General features: G+C 37.0%; 2 protein-coding genes and 1 long non-coding RNA gene across 3 annotated transcripts; 2 read left to right on the top strand and 1 right to left on the bottom strand.

Annotated features, from left to right (window-relative positions):
- Nucleotides 1-2,758: 2,758 nt before the first annotated feature.
- On the bottom strand, nucleotides 2,759-5,642 carry LOC145612110 (uncharacterized). Its single transcript, XR_014106536.1, has 2 exons — nucleotides 5,240-5,642; nucleotides 2,759-3,012 (listed from the first exon to the last, which is right to left on the bottom strand). It is a non-coding gene; the product is annotated as an uncharacterized LOC145612110 (long non-coding RNA).
- Nucleotides 5,643-6,716: 1,074 nt separating this feature from the next.
- Nucleotides 6,717-7,451, top strand: LOC145624888 (uncharacterized). The gene has a single exon (XM_081677974.1). It carries the CDS (start codon nucleotides 6,717-6,719, stop codon nucleotides 7,449-7,451), a length of 735 nt encoding a protein of 244 aa, XP_081534100.1.
- A 41-nt stretch (nucleotides 7,452-7,492) lies between these two features.
- On the top strand, nucleotides 7,493-11,635 carry LOC145624887 (uncharacterized). The gene is made up of 5 exons (XM_081677973.1): nucleotides 7,493-7,993; nucleotides 8,228-8,367; nucleotides 10,083-10,260; nucleotides 10,829-10,974; nucleotides 11,461-11,635. The coding sequence occupies exons 1-5, from the start codon at nucleotides 7,493-7,495 to the stop codon at nucleotides 11,633-11,635; spliced, it is 1,140 nt and encodes a 379-aa protein (XP_081534099.1).
- The last annotated feature ends 43 nt before the right edge of the window (nucleotides 11,636-11,678 follow it).

Here is an 11,678-nt window from a genome sequence, read left to right as displayed (position 1 = left end):
TGCAGGACGCCGAGATCATTGGTCATGACCTAGTAAATATACTTACCCTCTCAACTCCTCTTTCTTTAGATATCTCCGTCCTCAAGTCATTCCGCCAATTGTAAATGTGCCTAATGTTTGGATGATCATTAGGAAATTGCTCTGCAATAGTTGTCATGATGTTATGCGGCATAACCTTGGATTTTGTCATGTCACGCACAACCTGTTTTCCACCGGGGCTCTATCCACTAACTTTACAATGACTCTCTTGATACACAATCATTGGATGGTTATGGGTCCCGATTTCATCATTTTTTGCATGGATCTTCCAACAGTCAGTGGTGAATTCATAATATATCTTGATGTAGAAAGCACAAGCATTAGCTTTGGTTTTTGTGTCCTTCCGTATTGCGTTCTCCAAATCTCTCGGCTTGCTCCTCCGTGCTCGATCATATTTTAAATATCGATACAGCCGACCATCTTTGGTTTTGTTATAAGACAATTTCACTAAAATAAATTCCAGATTTCTAGAAACAACATCGCCCATTTGACTGCATCATTAAACGTTGGAAATAACGTGTCCATGACGAAATTCATGTAATAATTCACACCATCACCGTCGTCTTCAGATTCCAAATCCTATAAAAATAAAATAAACAAAACAATGGTCTAAGACATTACGTTCTTTTTTATATTATTAATAAAAATATTTATAAATCAATATTAGAATTAATAATATCACTATTCACAAAATAATACGAAATAATAATAATAACATTAATACTAATAATAACATAAATACTAATTACAAAAACAATAATAACATTAATACTAATTATTCAAATTATCAAAATATTAATAATAACCACATTAAAAAATTTAATTCTAATAAAAAGACTAAGTTAATAAATTTAATTAATTAAAAAACATTAATAATAATAACAATAATAACATTTATAATAACAACAATAAAAACATTAAAACTAATTACAAAACAATAAAGAAGATTCGTTAGGGGATAAAAACTCCCTCGAAAGAAAGGGCGAACCACCTTGAAAGAGAGGATAACCTACCGCTATATATCGTGGTTTTTCTCCGGCTGTAATGGCCAAAGAATTAATTGAGAAGTGTTCTAATCTAAATTTAGATGAAGAAGAGAACAAAATTGTTGATCTGGGCGCAATGGATTCGTCTAAACAAAACGCTAGGATCTCGTTAATGCTCGTGGGGAAATTTTTAACTGGCAGAGGAGTAAACATTGAAGCTTTTAAGAGGACAATTACCCAATCATGGGGGATGAAAGGTAAAGTTGTAATTCGTGGAATTGGTGCAAATTTATTTGTTTTTCAATTCTTTCATTGGTGTGATATGGAGAAAGTCCTTGGGGGCCGTCCATGGTGTTTTGAACAAAACCTCCTAATTCTCAATACCATTATTGGAGATGAACAACCGCAGGAGGTTAAGTTAAATCATTCTCCGTTTTGGGTTAGGCTCGAAAATTTGTCCTTCAATTGTCGTTTAGATGCCCATGTGAAGGCAATTGCTGCAAGTATAGGAGATTTGATTGAAATTGAGGCTGATCCTCTTGGTATTGGCAAAAACCGCAGAATAAAAGTGATGCTCGATGTGAATAAACCTTTACGAAGGTTTCAAAGTGTTAAGAACAGGGAAAGGGTTGTTGTTAAGATTTTGTTGAAGGATGAAAGGCTGTCGTTTTTCTGTTTCATGTGTGGGATTATGGGACATAGTGAGAAATATTGTATCAATGTTTCTAAGGGTATGCATGATAAGGGGTTTCGATAGGGTACGTAGATAAAGGCATCTCCGAGAAGAGGGAAGAAACAAGAGTCTGATGAGATTGAGGGCCTGTATGCCGCAAGGAAGCTTCAATTTATTACGAATCAACAATCTAATGAAGGCGTTGCAACTGGTAGTGTAGGGGTGCGGGACAAAAAGAGTGGGGGAATGCCATTATTGTGTAATGAGGAAGGTGTTTTATCCTTGAGCAGCATGGCCAATAAGGGATTAGAATGTGATAGGGAGAGAGTTGGAGATGGGAAGGGTGTTGATATGGGGGTGAGGTAAGAGTTGGGGCACGAAGGGGATGAGGAAGTTGAGGGTGAGGTCTGAAAAAATAGGGGGGCAAAAGCTTACATAGGATTGGAAAATAAAGGAGTGGATGTTGGGGGGAAAGGTGGAGTAGGTGCTGATGTGTCTGGGTTGGTGAGTGAAGGTGTGGGGTCCCCTATGTTGACTTTTAATATTGGGGTTGGCCAAACCATATAAAACTCTATGAAAAAGAATAAAAGGAAAATCAAAATTCCTAGTTCTAGTAATCCTGATGTGAATGCAATGTTGATTGATGATGGGGGGGACAGAAAAGAAAAGGAAGAGAGGGTGTTTGGGACGATGAAGATGAGGAGATGGGGGTTGGAGTTAAAAAGCAAAGGAATGATGTTGTGCTTACAGGTGCTGCAATTAACGAGAAAGTAGCGGAGGTTGGTGTTGTCCACCCCGCGAACAACGATGAAAACCATAGCATGGAAACTGCAATGGGCTTGGCAACCCATTGACAGTTAAAGCCCTCCAAGATTGGTGTTGGAGGGATAGGCCAAAGATTGTTTTCGTTTCGGAACCAAAAATTGATGCTCAAAGTGTAACACCCCGTTCTTTTAGAACTGGAAGCGTTAGCGAAATTACGCCTGAACGGGAGGCTACTTAACTTTGATTGGCAAAGTCAAGATTAACCTAGGTCTAAAGGTCAAGTTTAACTCATTCATACATCCAAATTAAGTTGTTTAAGCTAAGTGCAAACTAAGTGAACAAAAGAAAATAACAAATGAACTTAAACTTAGGCAAATCAATTACATTCAAAAGCCAAGGGCAGAACAACCCTTATCAGCCAAACTAAACCAATGCAAATTCAAGGTATTAAATAAGCAACTAACAATAAAGGCATACAGGCCTAAAAGTTAGGTTCTAAACTATCAATCCCTAACCCATCGTCACAGAGATCAAATAAACAAATGAAACCTGCAAATTTTAACAACGGTCCACAATCAGTGGGGAGCAACTAGCAGTTCTCCCTCAAATCAGAAATAGAAGATTTTAGACTTAAATTAATAGAAAGAAACCACAACCACAATCAACTTGAAAACTCAAATAATACCACTTAAAACCATCAAACCATACAAACAATGAAGTATTTCAAAATAAACTTAAAATAGGAAAATCGATATAAAATCACTAAATTTCAATCATAATATATAAACTTCAAAAGTAATAATTTAATAGTTTAAATAATTCAAACTCAAAACCTTCAAAACAGTAGAACTGGCATGGAGGGAACGCTAGTGGCCTCGCAATCCACTTCCTAAGGTTTGTCAGGACGAACCCCCGGTCATCTCGCAGAGACCGTGTCTAAGATTGGCCAACTCCCGGTTATGGGTAGATGCCTATAAGGTCTTACACACCCCCGGATGACAACAATTAACCCAGGTTGAGCTACCTAAGACTCGCAATCCAGGTAGTTAGCATGTTCATTAACCATCGGGAAGCAACTCGTCCTCACACCCGTCTATGGCCCCACACACAATTCAAAAATAACTTAAAATACTTAATATAATATATTTCACTCAAAAATCTGCAGAGAAGCCAAAAATGGTCTTACACTCAATTCAAACTGCATAAGAAAATCATATTTCTTAAATTCAATTGAAACTCCATTTCAAAACGCGCTTCAACTTAATAAATCACAAGGGTATCGTCTGAGTTTGAGAATATAATTAATTATCGGAGTTCAACAATTAAGTGCATTCACAACTCTTGGCGAAGTAATGCTAAAGACAGTGTTGTCCTTCTCTAAAGCAATACGACGTCGACAATACAATTACAACCCACACATAATCAAACACATCAAAATTTTTACTTCAAGGGTTTATAATACTTTAAAATTCACGCATCACTTATTTAAAATATAATTTCAGCTACTATATAATAGTTATAAAAATTCCATAAATTCATTTGATAAAACCAAAAATCCAAACTACAATTTTATAAAACAGCCAAAACAGGGCAGCAAGATACGAGTCCAAAAATCATCATAAAAACCCAATCAAACATACTTCAAATGCAAAATTAAAAATAGGGCACATACATATACTCAATAAGCATCATATAAAACTATTTTGGCCTTAAAATTCTAGAGTTAACATGCTTAAATAAAATCATAAACACAGCAACACCAATTTGGGTTCCAGCAGTACCATACAAACAAAACACCCCCAAAACCAACCTTAAACATGAAACTAAGCTTAGCCCATTTTATTACACACTCTAAAAACACAAAATGTCATGTTAATTACGCATTTAGGCTTAGAAATTTGGCAAAACACATCTTGAAAACTCTCTAATCACACTCCTTTCACTATGGATGGCAGCAGTTCCTATACTTAGTTATAGGCCATTAAAACAAATCAAACTTGCTTAGAATCATGCCAAAATTAATTAGCTGATAGCCTAACATTATACTAATTGAATTTAGGCAATAAAATCAACACAAATAATTAACTCAAAGCCTAGGAACAGGTAAAACACAAGCTGTCATTACAGCACACTAATTCGAAAGTACTTGCATATAAAAGAGAGAATTTTGCCTCAATCACACATATTTTGACTTAGATACAAATTCCTATATAATCCTTACATGATAATCTAGAAGATATATTCAATTGGTCACAAAAATAAGATATTTACATGCTCATAAACTCTATCAAATATCACGTCCTCATTCACGTTGGCAGCACAACTTGTCTCACAAAATCAGTCATTTGGAGGCCTTAAACACCTCCGAATTTTACCCATAATATATCAAATTGATCGTAAAACAATTATCTACAATAATATAAAATAAAATCATTGAATTCATGGCTCATTCACAACCAATAACCACTGCAGAAACTACAGTCTTATACGCACACAATCAGATAACATAATCAGATTTTTAAGTACCCAAAAATCATCACAAAACCTAATATAATCATAACCAAATATCATACACCTATTAGGGATTGATTGTAAGATAATTCAAGCATGAAAAACATGATTCAAACACCCAAAATCACCTTAATTGTACACAAAATTCTGACATACATATCAAGAACGAAAATCAACAAATCAATCTAACCCTAACATGATTTCTACCTATCAATTCAACCCTAAAACCTAGCATTTCTAATATAAGGGAAGAAAGGATAGTTACCTTGAATGGAGAGCATGAAAAATCAGATTAAGAAGAGCAAAGAGAAGAGCCACGAGATCAGACCACCCACGCGTAAGATCACGCCCAAAACAACCCTCTAAAAACCCTTGTTATTCTTCCAATTTTGATCCTTCAAAAGGGGATGAATATGGCACGAATTAGGAACCATTGGTAGCAGCAACTAGGGTTCAAATCACCCTTGACTTACCCCTTGAATGCAAGAAAATATTGAAGAGAAAAGGAGGAGTTGTGCTGCGTTCTTTTGTGATGGGGAAAACAAATATTTGAACGTAAAAGTGATGGGGAATGAGGAGTCTTTTGGGCAGCCTTCATTAGAGCTTTGATTGGCCATTAAGACAAACTTAAGAGGGGGTTACTAGGGTGAAAAATATCAGCCTCTTGCCCTTTGATTGCTGCCGTGAGAATCATTAGGAATGGGCTCAAATTGAGCTGACGAAAAGGCCATACAAAGCTAGGATTCAAGGCTTCCCTTTTGGGCTTGATTGAATAATTAGTTGAGGCTTAAGAATGGGATAAGGAAAGCTAATAAACAAATCTATATTAAACTATTTAGTCATAAAAGTGTTAAGGCGAAACTTGACTAATAAACAAAGTCTAGTTGGCCCGAAACTAGACTAGGAAAGGGACGTAACGAGAGGCGATTTGAAAGTATGTTTAAAAAAACAATAATATAGATTATATTATTGATAACTCAATAATAATATAAATAGTAATTACAATAATAATAATGAAAACAATAATTTAAATCACGAAACAAAAATATATATAAAGTTCATATTTTCAGAAAAACAATATAAAGAGGCGATATGCGAAACCAATAATATTATTCATTTATAATGACCTAATTAATAATAGGACATTATAATGAGTTTTATAAATATAAATTAAATAATAGTTTGTAAACAATATCAATTAGATAATCAAGTCGACGGAATAGTTTATACATCGATATTGATACGATTGAACGTAAAACATCTTTAAAATCATAGAATCATTTATACCTATCAAATTGGCACTTCAGTCAAGGAATCACCCATGATGACCCGTATCAATTGTGATAAGTTAAATATTAAAATTACATATAATTTAGAAACACATACTGAATTGATGCTTAAGCTTAAGGAATTACCCTGTAAATCTAATATCAATTCAGACATGTTTAATATAGTTGAAATGATTAAAATTCAAGTATAAAACCTTTTTAAATAATAATTTCAATTGCTTTATCAAAATATTATAATTAAGGTTTCAAAAGTTTATAATGACCCTTAAATCAAAATAACGAATTTAATAATTAAATAAATATTTCACTTTTGAAATTTAATTTAAATAAGAAATTAGGTTTAATAGATTTAAATGCACATAAAATGGTGGTTAGAAAATACGGGGTGTTACACAAAGACTTGAATTAATTAGGAATCGGTGTGGTTTTGTTAATGGCCTTTGTATTAGTAGTATGGGAAGGTCAGGAGGATTGGGATTTTGGTGGAGAGATTTGAATGTTAGGGTTGTGGGTTACTCGATTCATCATGTGTATGGTGAGGTGCTCGATAGTGGAAATATAGCAAAGTGGAGGTTTACTGGGGTGTATGGGTGGCCGGAGGCGGAAAACAAACATTTAACATGGGATCTCATGAGGTCGATTTTTGCTTTGTTTCCTCTTCCGTTATTGATGTTCGGGGATTTTAATGAGATTCTTGGTATGCATGAGAAAGAAGGAGGGGCTGTGAGAGGTGAAAGACAGATTGATGCTTTTAGAGAAGCAATCGATGATTGTGAGTGTCGTGATCTTGGGTATAAGGGGAGTGTGTATACATGGCAACGAGGCATTTCTATGGAGACGGTAGTTCGTGAAAGGCTTGACCGATACTTAGCTACTTGTGAGTGGTACTCTCTTTTTCCATACTCGGAAGTTATACATCTTCCATTATGTCATTCTGATTACGCTCCAATATTACTGAAGTTCGAGGACAAAGCAGATGAGAAAAAAGATGGCAAGATTTTCAGGTTTGAGGCTCTATGGTTATCAAAGGAAGAATGCAAGCAGGTTGTGTCGGACTCTTGGCTTGTGGGTGTTGGCGAACCAATTCATAAGAGAATTGAGAGAGTGGAAAATGGTCTATCTTCATGGGCTGCAATGACTTTTGGGGACATAAAAAAAAAAAGATTGCTAAGGCAGAGACTCGTTTAAAGGAAGTTCAAGGGCAGAGACTTGATGGGCGTCGACTCCAAATGTGTAATGAGATCGCAAATGAATTGAATGAGCTTCGTAGACTTGAGGAATCTTATTGGTATGCTCAATCCAGAGCAAATGAGCTTCGTGATGGGGATAAAAATACCAGATATTTTCATCACAAAGCAAGTCAAAGGAGAGGTCAAAATAGAATTTGTGGTCTTTATGATGATCAAGGTGTGTGGCAGACTTCGAAGGAGGGGACCAACAAGGTGATTGCAGACTATTTTAGTGGCCTTTTCGCTTCAATTATGCCGAATAATTTTGATGAGGCCCTCATGGGTGTTAAGCCGAAGGGAACAGATGACATGAATGACATTCTTGACATGGAGCCAAAGGCAGATGAGATTAAAGACGCACTATTTCAAATGCATCCGAACAAAGCTACGGGTCTGGATGGGATGCACGCATTATTCTTCCAAAAATTTTGGGGGACTCTCGGTCATGATATGGTTAACTTTGTGCAGTCTTGGTGGCGAGGTGAAATTGATTTGTCGGAGGTAAATCGCACTTGTATTGTTTTGATTCCGAAATGTGATGATCCTAAGCAAATGTCTGAATATAGGCCTATTAGTTTATGTAATGTGCTTTACAAAATAATCTCTAAAACTCTTGCAAATAAATTAAATCCTATGCTTAGTTCAATCATTTCAGAAAATTAGAGTGCTTTTGTCCCGAAGAGGTTAATTATTGATAATGCCCTTATTGCGTTTGAGATTTTTCACTCTATGAAGAAAGGTGGGGAGGGTAATGATGGAACTGTGGCCCTTAAATTGGATATGAGTAAAGCATACGATAGAGTGGAATGGGTTTTTATTGAAAAAATTATGACGCAGATGGGTTTTCGAATAGCATGGATTGATCGGATTATGAGGTGCTTAACGAGTGTCTTTTTCTCGTTTAAGTACAATGGTTCTATTTCGGGTGCGTTGACCCCCACTCGTGGACTGATATGTCCATTTTATATAGTAATTTACCCTCGTCCGTTGGTCATAATTAGTAGTGTTTTTGGCTCTTTCGAGCCACTTTTATTACTAATTGGTGTTTTCTAGTGTTTTCGTAGTCTTTGTTGAGTTTTGTAGGAAATTGCGCCTTTGGAGCATTTTCTCGGGTTTTTCATGGAGCGACTACGGAAATTAGAAGAGCACGACCATCTTTGAAGCCCAAGGCCGGTTAGATTCATCGAGACGGTGATTAAGGGCTCGGTAATCGGGATACCGAGGTATTTGGACCGAGTATTCAAAACCCGAAGAGGAAATCCGAATTGGGCCGAGGAATCAAGCCCAATCGAAGTCCAAGCCTCGAAGAGAAGCAAGGGCCCGATCGGGCAAGCATTAGCATGATCGGGCGCGGCATGCAACTTTGGTGCTGGTGCGTGGCCTAAGGCGCGCCCGATCGTGCGAGCATTTAGCTCGATCGGGCGTCGCTGCTGAGAAGAGGCGCAAGGAAAAAGGCGCGCCCGATCGGGCGGCCTCTAGCCCGATCGGGCGCGTGTTTTTCTCAGACCTGATTAGATTAGTTTTAATTTTTGTTTTGAGGAATGTTTAAGTACGAATTATGTACGTAATTGTGATTTACCTTCTTTTTTTAGATTTTCTCTCTCTACTTAGGATATTTCTCTCTCTTAAATTCTCTCTCAACTTTTGTTCTTAATTACTTCCATTAATCCAGATTTCCTTTGGTAACAATTTCTTCTCCTTTAATTTCAGCTATTTCATTTACTTCTTTGATTATGTTTTGTTTTATTTATTTGATTAGTTTAGTTACGATTATGTCTGAGTAGTTTAATTCTAGGGTTTATGGGGATCCATAATTAATATGAAGGGATAATTTGTTATTGTTGATTATTGATATTGCATGATAATTTCTTATTAAATTGTTTTAATTCTAAGCAATTAGATTATGAATCGAGCAGATGTAATTTGATTGTGAATGTGTAGCAATATTGAATTGATGAATCGAGCAGATGTTAATTTAATATTAAAGGCTATTTTTTAATAGGAACTTAGATCTAGTAAATTGCGAGAGCCTGTTAGATCTATGTTGATTAATAAATTGCGAGAGCCTCTTGATCATGTTACTTGTGAAATGTTAATTATTAACTATTATGTTTTATCCCGGAATATTAATTATTGGTGAACCTGTGACCCTAGGCCTTCTTATTATTTTTTTCTCCCTAAAATTATTCTTCGTAGTATAGAATTTATTCCCAAAAATATTGGTTACTTAGATAATTTAGATTATAATAATTAATTAGGAGTAAAAAGACTTGTTTCCCTGTGGAGTTCGACCCTACTTCCCTATCTACTTTAGTTAGAGGACTTAGGTATTTACTTTTGATTAGGGGATACGACTTTACCCTGTCATGGACTTAGACAGGGTGATCCCATTTCTCCATATTTATTTATTTTTAATTTGTGCTGAAGGATTCTCAACTCTAATTTCGAAGGCGGCTTCTGAGAAATTAATTCACAGGGCTCGGGTGTGTAGAGGTGCTCCGAGGGTGTCACATCTTTTCTTTGCGGATGATAGTATATTGTTTACTAAAGCTAATTTGCTTGAATTCTCTAAAATTGCTGACATTATCAGTACTTATGAGAGAGCTTCCGGTCAGAAAGTCAATCTAAGCAAAACCGAAGTGGCTTTTAGCAAGAATGTTAATTCGGAAAGAAAACATGAGATTGTTGAGACTCTTGGTGTCCGTGAAGTTGATAGACATGAAAAGTATTTGGGATTGCCGACAATCATTGGGAGGTCTAAGAAAACGGTTTTCTCTTGCCTTAAGGATCGCATTTAGAAGAAGTTGCAAGGATGGAAGGAAAAATTGTTGTCTCGCCCGGGGAAAGAGGTTCTTATTAAGGTTGTGACTCAAGCTATCCCGACGTATATGATGAGTATTTTCAGAATCCCCGACGGTCTTATTGATGAGATTCACTCGTTGTTGGCTCGATTTTGGTGGGGGTCTAATGGCTCGGGCCGGAAGATCCATTGGAATCGGTGGGAGGTTCTTTGTCTTCCCAAATTAATGGGGGGCATGGGTTTTCCGTGATCTCAAGTGATTTAATCAAGCTCTCCTTGCTAAGCAAGGGTGGAGGCTTTGCAATGGTACCAACTCTCTTCTCTCTCGAATTTTGAAGGCAAAATACTTTAAAAATTCTGGTTTTTGTGATGCAACGAGGGGTTTTGATCCAAGTTATTCTTGGCGTAGCATTTGGGGTGCAAAATCGTTGCTGCTTGAGGGATTGAAGTGGAGAGTGGGTAATGGCTCTTTGATTAAGGTGTGGGATGACACTTGGACCTTGGGTGATTGAGCTCATTTAGTGTTATCTCCGCAGGCTAATAGTGACTTGAATATGCGCGTGTGTGATCTGATTGACTTTGATCGTATGGGAAGGAATGCTGAATTAGTGGCCGCAACTTTAACTGAAGAGGAGGGAAAGAAAGTGCTGGAAACTCCCTTGCCAAATGTGAGGTGCTTCGGGTATGTTTAGTGTTTGTTCTGCTTATTGGTTGGGAAGAATGGGTCACCTTCGTACCTGAAAGTTGTTTTATGGAAATGAACGGGAGGTCTGGAAAGACGTTTGGAGTATGAGTGGTCCTCCGAAGCTTCAACACTTCATCTGGAGAGCTTGTAAGGGTACGCTTGGGGTGATGGATGTCCTGTTTATCAGACATATCAGACCTCCTGGAACTTGTCCCATACGCGGAGCTGCTAGAGTGTCAATTTTGCACGCTTTTCTGAACCTATTTAGCAGAATAGTCCTTTTACAAATCTGTTGAGGGATGCACCACATGAGTCATTTGCTGATCTTTTCTGCTGGTTGGTTTAGAGGATTGACAAACCCTAACTTTTGATTTTTGCTAGTTTTGCTTGGGCTGCGTGGTATACTAGAAACTCGTTTATTTTTAATGGCTATTCTCATATTAATGGTGTGAGTGTGGATGTGGGCTTTGTCAATTTTTGCAGGGAGTATGAGAAATATAATGCGAAGGTCAGTAGGTGCATTCCCGCTTCTGTCGTACCATCTCAGGCTGGGTGGAAGCCACCGCCTCATGCGTGGGTAGAAGTTAATGTGGATGCCTATGTGCTAGGGGCTGCAAGGGCGTGCTTAGGTGCTGCTATAAGGGACAATCAGGGTTAGCTCTTACTTGTGGCAGCGAAGAAAACTCAATGCAATTGGGGTG

The sequence above is a fragment of the Chenopodium album genome, chromosome 3 (assembly GCF_948465745.1).
Source record: "Chenopodium album chromosome 3, dcCheAlbu1.1, whole genome shotgun sequence".
In the NCBI taxonomy this organism is placed as follows: domain Eukaryota; kingdom Viridiplantae; phylum Streptophyta; class Magnoliopsida; order Caryophyllales; family Amaranthaceae; genus Chenopodium; species Chenopodium album.
Note: the sequence above shows the minus strand (reverse complement) of the source record. Positions and strands in the feature narration are given on the sequence as shown.

Coding starts and splice junctions, on each gene's coding strand:
- LOC145624888 (XM_081677974.1), top strand. CDS start 6,717: ATGGGAAGGTCAGGAGGATTGGGATTTTGGTGGAGAGATTTGAATGTT.
- LOC145624887 (XM_081677973.1), top strand. CDS start 7,493: ATGTGTAATGAGATCGCAAATGAATTGAATGAGCTTCGTAGACTTGAG. Junction 10,261..10,828: donor TTGGGAGGTCTAAGAAAACG/GTTTTCTCTTGC, acceptor TTATCTCCGCAG/GCTAATAGTGACTTGAATAT. Junction 10,975..11,460: donor CCAAATGTGAGGTGCTTCGG/GTATGTTTAGTG, acceptor CAATTTTTGCAG/GGAGTATGAGAAATATAATG.